At 41.5% G+C, this 7,346-nt stretch overlaps 1 protein-coding gene across 3 annotated transcripts; it reads right to left on the bottom strand.

Annotated features, from left to right (window-relative positions):
- Positions 1–1,039: 1,039 nt before the first annotated feature.
- LOC116849799 (major royal jelly protein 1-like) lies at positions 1,040–6,986 on the bottom strand. Of its 3 annotated transcripts, none has more exons than XM_032827345.1 (4): positions 6,829–6,986; positions 5,281–6,046; positions 3,656–4,539; positions 2,704–3,232 (listed from the first exon to the last, which is right to left on the bottom strand). In XM_032827345.1, exons 3-4 carry the CDS (start codon positions 4,423–4,425, stop codon positions 2,704–2,706), a joined length of 1,299 nt encoding a protein of 432 aa, XP_032683236.1. In that variant the 5' UTR covers positions 4,426–4,539; positions 5,281–6,046; positions 6,829–6,986. The 3 variants fall into 3 exon arrangements, with proteins under 3 accessions (XP_032683237.1, XP_032683236.1, XP_032683235.1); XM_032827344.1 differs by having other exon boundaries at positions 3,656–4,536; positions 6,829–6,985; XM_032827346.1 differs by lacking the exon at positions 6,829–6,986 and having other exon boundaries at positions 1,040–3,232; positions 3,656–4,536; positions 5,281–6,033.
- Between the last annotated feature and the right edge of the window lie 360 nt (positions 6,987–7,346).

A 7,346-nucleotide genomic window follows, 5' to 3' on the forward strand; every position in this document is an offset into this window, starting at 1 on the left:
TATATATATATATATATATATATATATATATATATATATATATATATATATATATATATAAAATCTATAAAGTGAATAAAGAGGAAATAATCGAATTTAATAAACAAAGAACATTGGATCAACATCTTAAAGTATTGATTTTATGCGTACCACTTGGCAGTTTTTGCTTAATACTTTAGAAAAATTCACTACCAGATAATATTGCAAAAATATTTTAGAACTATTGAAGTAACTCGCAGCAATGATGTCGATATATAACGTTAAAAACTACACATCGAAAATCTTCCTACGTTATTGAATATCGTTGCAATAACGTTCTATCAATGATTTTTTGCTCACTGGTTAGGTCCTTTCCGAATGAAATACATAACGCGCGAAATACACACTACACCAACGAAAACGCGGACAATAATTGAATCGAGTTAACACGATTTGGAAAGCGCTTGTTTTGTCTGCAGCCGCACAATCTCTGCTCGTTCTCACTCAGGGAGATACTTCTTTATTTTTGCGAAATCTCTGTACGTGTATATAGATGTGTGTTTATGTGTATCTCGTAAAAGAGAAACGAGAGAGGATGGAAAAGCGACTTCCCACAATTGTCCTCGCGACAGCCTCACGCTCGCGCCGTTCTACTTTTACACGATGATACGCGCACGCACACGCGTGTGTGTGCGCAATTTATACGCGTGTCACGCGTAGTCATTCGTAGTCACGAAACAGCGGCAGTCAACGAACCATGTTACAAAACGTCATGCTGCAAAATCAACATGATCGCACCTGCTATTCAATGTATACAGTTCGCATGATACGCTCATTAAGCGGCGATCACGAACGGAGTTTTCGCCGAGAAAAATGCCGCCACTGTTAATGACGATAGAGAACCGGTATGTTATACGCACGATTATTTACACTGATGAATCGAAGGACTACCGCGACAGAAAAAACCAACGTGACTTATCGTATCGGTATGCACATTGCATCGCGATGCATTAAGCCTATTTGTCGACCGCGACAGAGCGAAGAAAAATCAAGGACGACGTTCTAAGAAATAAATACCTTTATTTGGAATTCGCTTTTGTTATATTACGTGAAGAGAGTGAACATTTATTAATAATATTTGTGGTTCTTGACATATAATAACGTTAGCACCGATATAGCATCTATGAGAACAATTAGTAATACTAATAATTTTCACAACTTAATAATATAATAACAATAATAATAAATATTAATAAATGCTTTATATACACAAACGGAGATTTAACACGAAACTGAAGTAACACGACTCGTCGATTTGAGTTAAACCGCAAAAGACTACTCAGGTTTGGATTTGATGCTGGAGATGCTAAATAAAGTGTTAAAAATATACACGTATACATACATATTAACATTAATATCGCACGATCGTGGAGAAAAAGTTTGACGAGTATGTTTTATGTGAGTTTCGAAATATGTGTATCCCGTCAATCCAATAGGAGAATTCTCTCATTGGGATACACATATTCTGAAACTCACAAACATACTCATCGACCTTTTCGTCCACCACCGTATAAATCACCCAGATAGACATATTTTAGTGTATTGTTTGAATAATGACCGAATTGAGAATTGAAAATGGTAACACAACTGCGCAAAGATACGTCCTCATAGAACAAAAATCTTGTCAGTGTGCGAAAGAAGGCATATCTAATGCCATGAAAATTACTGTTTTCATTCAAAGTATGGCGTAATAAAATGGTATTTTTTTAAATAATATGTTTTAAACATGTTGCGCTGTTACAATTGCATTACGAAGTATCGACATCAAATGTTTGCATGCTATGTGTAGCATCTTTGTCTATCTGAGTATACATTGAACTTTCGTTTATGTGAGATTCGTTCAGCGACATTCTACGATTAGCAGCAATAGCAGCAGCGGATTTCGCGAACGATATCGTGAACGATGTACGGTTTGACAGCTGCGTAATTGAAATAAAAGTGGAAGCTGATAATTTCGATATACTCGCGAATCCGTCTTTTTCGATTCGATTGAGCTCGCGGCGATCAAATGCGTTCTGATCTAACAAGCCGTCAGAAGTGTGACCACTGAAATTCAGTTCTCTTTCCGTTAGACTCGCGCGAGGTAGATTTATAAATAATTCCGAAACTGTGTAAAGGGGTCGACGAAAATCCAGATAATAGAAGTTGTCCACCGATTCTATACACTGTTGCATAAGCAAAACATTGTCGAAATATTCTATTTTTCTTTCTTTAGCGACCTCTGTAATGATATATAATGCAAACGGACAACAAGGTTAAGTATGACTGAAAAATGCCGAAGAGAGAACTGTTTCTTTTTACTCGATCGAGAAAACGCGCTGGAGGAGCGATAAACTTTAACACTATTATTTAAATGAAGTCAATTACTCATCTTAATCATATATCATACGGACACATTTCCCTCGATAAACGTCTTTTTCGTCACGCGCTCCTTATACCCTCTTATATTTATCTCTCTCTCACGCACGCGCGTTATATCTATATCTATTTATACTTAACATATAAATGGAAAGGTGTCGCACGTTGAAGAATTAATATAATTTAAGTGATTGACTGTAAAATGTAAACTTACAGGTGGTAAACTCTCTCTCTCTTTCTTTGGCGTGCGCGCCAAATATACAAGCTGCCACTTCCCGCTACTATTCTCCATGAAGGAAGAAGCTACTACTCCGTGACAAGTATCAAAACTAAAAGCAGCGTGACGAGCGTGAAACTGATGGAGTCATGAAGCGGAGTGCCGGCGTTGATGTCCGGCAATTCCGGTGCTGTGCCATTCTCGTAGAATTGGTAGTTTTTAACATTCACGCGTGTCCTGATGAGACGGTAGTTGTTCTTGTCGATGTTGACGCGATTGTTCAAGAAGTTTTGCAGCATGTTGACGACGCACCAGAGATAGCCGTCCTCGTCGAAGGCGAAACTGTCCGGCCATTGCGTCAACACATGATCGCGCGACATGACACGCTGACCGATGGTGAAGGATGACGAATTCTTAATGTCCCACATGGAGATGGCGTCGTCGGCCAGCAGACCAAAGTAAAGCACGTTCTTGGCCGACATCACCATGCCGTCCGTCTGCGAATTCTTCCGTCCGAGTTCTCTCACGTAATGATCGATATTCGTGGCGTTGCTTTTCAAAGCGGACACCGGGATCGAGTACAGGTGGAAGGAAGACAGAGGCGAGTAATAGACTTGCCTGAAACATCGTATCGTTTCATAGATCTCGCGTAAGATCTTTAGGACGAATGAATCGCTCGATGTTGCTGAGAAATTTCACATTTTGCGCAATATTGTATATAACGCTTATTTTATAAGTGTCTCTAAAAATGACGTATAGCCAATCAGATGATATCTTATAATATTTTTATCGATAAAAGAAAATTCAGAATAAGGAGCAATGTAAAGTGTGACGCAAAAGTAATTTTTCTTCATGTCATGTCATGTCAAGTGTCATAGAAGTCATCTTTTATATTTATTTAAATAAAGATGTTCAGAGGCTGAGGATGATCAGAGGCGTAGTTATATTTTAGCGCTTCTCTCTCTCTCTCTCTCTCTCTTTGCGGAGAAAAACAACAACGTAAAATTGATCGGATATAAAGAAACGCTAATTTAGCATTACCTGTCGCTGCTGCTTGCTGACGAAAGCGCTATACCATCTACGTTCACCGGCGATATCACATGCGTTTTCGCCACCATGAATGAAGTCGCCTCGGATTTCGCTTTCATGGAATCATGACGGATCTTCCACGAGGTGTTATTTTTGAGGGAATACACGATGATGCCGGGGTCCTTGTTGCTGCTGTCGGTGATGTACGCCATACCGCCGTCTTCGTGATCGAGAACAATGTCGTTGAGATAGGTGATACCGCGACGAGCCACATGATCGGGGAACTCGTAAGTGCGGAGAATCTTGCCCTTATCTTCGAGGTCGAGAATGACGAGACGTGCGGGACAGTGGGCCGTGAATTCCCTGAGTGTTGATGGTTTACCGGTGTCGAGCACCCACATGCGGCCTTTCGGATCAATCTCCATGCTGTGGACCAACTGGAACGCGCTGCAGTCGTCCAGCTTTTGCATGGCCCAGCTGGGGAAGGCCTCCAGCTCGGGCGCCGTCGAACCGTTCACCGGCCTCGCCGAAGTGACAGCGAGCGTCACCGGCACACCATCTCTCCATCGCGGTATCGCCAGATACATCTTGTCCTTCCAAAATTTCACGGTGGTGAAGAAGTTGTTCACCGCAATGTAGTCACCGTGTGTGTGGGCGTATTGCCGCTCGTCGTCCGACGGCCATTGAAAGTCTATGGTCTTCCACTCGAAAATCACTTCGAACGGTTCGTGGCTACACATTGCTACGGCGGCTAGGAGAGCCAACAGTATCAATCGCTTCATCTTGCGAGTGTCAATCTTCTTTCACTGATGCGATAATGCGAGAAGCACACTCGAGTTCCCACTAGCGCTACTTATTTCACTTCCCTCCTTCGTTCGATCGATTGTGTGATCCTGCTTTAGAAAATAGTTTTTCGAAAATACGTTTGATATGAACGAGAAATTTGCAACAATATCGCGGACATGCTAAAAAAATACGGAGAGTACGTGTAAAAAGGTTCAAGACTCTATCTTCTTCTCTCTTGTTCTCCTACTTGGCATGAGACAGAAACCGTTGATTACTAAAACTACTCGCTTAATGGAAAGATTACCCGAGGATGACATCAAGTCTTCAAAAGCGACTTAAAAGTTTCGTTGCAAGTTCGTTTTATTATTATATATGTATGCGCGTGCGTATGATTTAAATACTATGATTTAAATCATACTTGAAAATTTACTTATAGGATATAAGCTTTATTTATAGAAATAAACTTTATTTCACAAAAATAAATTTTCAAGTATTTTCTTCTCTTAAACTTCTTTTGTCTTAACTTTTTCTTCTTTATTTTCTAAATTAGAGCACGTGCCACTTGCTTCTGAGAATGTTCCACCAAATGAAAATGGACTTTACACTCGTTCGACTGATTCATAGTTGATTCAGCAATGAACAATAATGTCATTATTTCAAGGATCGAGATTCTAGATACTGACCAAGTAAAACAATATTATATAAAAACGTAAGTTCACTTTTCATAACATCTCTCGTAATTCTCAAGCTACGTTATGTAAGAATTTTACTCTTATTTAATATACTTCACACTTGTTTGATGTTTACACGTTCAGATGTATATTTCCCTCGATTCTGAAATCGTGACTCACCTTTATTAATAATTCTACGTAAATATTAACTACCGGTCTCCATGGAATATTTATCTGTTTATTATCACTAGCCCGTTGGGATGTCTTGTACTATTTACGCACGGATCTAGAAAAGTTATTTGTAAAATCGCGAAAGAACGTCTCACGCGTAGAGTTCAAACGTGAAGAGCCGACCGTGGTTGCCGCGCGAGAAACGTTCTCGGCGGAGTTATTTTCGTACGCAGGTCGGAATCGCGTACACCGTGGTTGCGTTTGTACCAACTGCGATGTTAAATGATCATGCAACGACGATCGCTATTTGACTGACGAGAGACGCGCGGCGCCTTCGTCATCGGCAACGCCACCATCGCGCGCTGCCGTCTGCTCGTTAGGGAGGCGTCGATCTCCCACTCGCTCGTCCAAATGTATTTACACACGGGTGGAGATGAGGGGAAGATGCCCATATTACATCGAGGTTACAGGCAAAGTGACGTGAGGATGCAAATCTCTGAGCTCTCTGTCGAGCCGCCTTATGAATTTTCAGCTCGGTGATGTAATCGCCCTGAAAATAGTCCTTAGCGGCCCTTCGCTATCCCGCGTGAGCTTCTTCGTACCGTCTTTCGCGCCGTCGATCGTGCTCGTTGAACTTACTGGTGTTAATCTAACGTTACAATCCGCAACACCATCGATGATTTACGAGTACTATTAAGAAAGCCGCAAATCGATGAAGTCACTGAGACTCAAGTAACAGTAAAATGTTTATCCTCGCTTGTCCCGCGGCTTGCATCTGAGGAGAAAACTGCAGTTAATTGGAGTTAAGATCACGCACTTGCGTGAAATAAAGAATAATTCTAAGATCTATTTAGCAGAGATAAGCGCGAACGAAGCGAGCAAGTGAAAGTTATGGAAATTTGCGGCTGAGAAATAGTTTGTGAGCGGATGCGCGTTGCTTCGTTTTATTTTCGCTTGTATCTTCTTACCACTTTGCGGCTTCGAAAAAAGAAACGAGAAAAAGTTGCATAGTGTTGACATAGTGTGTCTCAAAATAAATACTAACAATTGTTCGTCTTCCCCTAACATTCGGCATTGGCTTTTTGGAAACCTTGGAAATTGACTCGTCTTTCAAATGGTCATGCCGTCCACTTGCCTTCGAGTTACTGTTTCAAGAAAGTCTCCCGCGTGCGCTCGCGCAGTTATCGCCGAAAATACCGTCTCGAGTCCCGCTGCAACTTCCATGTAAATGCGCCCGCGAATGATGCACGTACGATTGACATACGTACGTGCCGTCGCCATATTATAAATATTTTCGAGAATTGCATCAACGCGCACGAGTTGTCATTGTAGCGCGAGACAACAGGCTGTTACGCAACGATGCTACATCCCCCTTCGTCCTCCGCCCTCCTTGCCGGTTTCTCACGCCGCTCGCCGCCTCGGTCAACGCGAATCAAGCGCGTGTACGCAACACGCCGCACACCGGACGACGATTTCTCCAGACTATGACAATCCGTTGCTCGACACCAAGGTCGAGCCGAATAGGAAACACTCGCGAATTAACATCCAGATGTATACCTTGTGTGTGTGCGACAAAACTCGTGCAACCTGGTACAACATATAGCTCCGAGGATTTTTTCATTTCCAGAGATCGAGCATCGTACGTAAAAGCAGTTTGTAAATGCTGTGTCATGGTTGTTGGAAAAATAAGACCCCGTTCGAATAATTCCACAACTTCCATTATAAAATCTGAAAAAAAGAAAAGAATTATTCTATGATGACTTTCTAAAGTATACTTTTGTAAACGTGACGCTATATATAGAATATATCCATGAGATGTATCGTGTTGTTTGGATATCTGCTATAAAGTTCCATTTCATTACATAGAAACGACTGTATAACGCTGGCCAGATCGACATGTTTAAATTAGGCCGCTACGTCGAGTGTAATAGAAACAAAAGCGGCGGCCTCGTCATAGTTCTGTTGGCAAAACGAAAATGAAAGCGTGAATGACGCTTCGTTTGAACGCAGTTTGCACGGAAGAGAGAGAGAGAGAGAGAGAGAGAGAGAGAGAGAGAGAGAGAGAGAGAGAGAGA

The sequence above is a fragment of the Odontomachus brunneus genome, unplaced genomic scaffold (genome assembly GCF_010583005.1).
Source record: "Odontomachus brunneus isolate Ranch 3 - 2012 unplaced genomic scaffold, Obru_v1 Obru_scaffold_126, whole genome shotgun sequence".
NCBI classification, from domain to species: Eukaryota; Metazoa; Arthropoda; class Insecta; order Hymenoptera; family Formicidae; genus Odontomachus; species Odontomachus brunneus.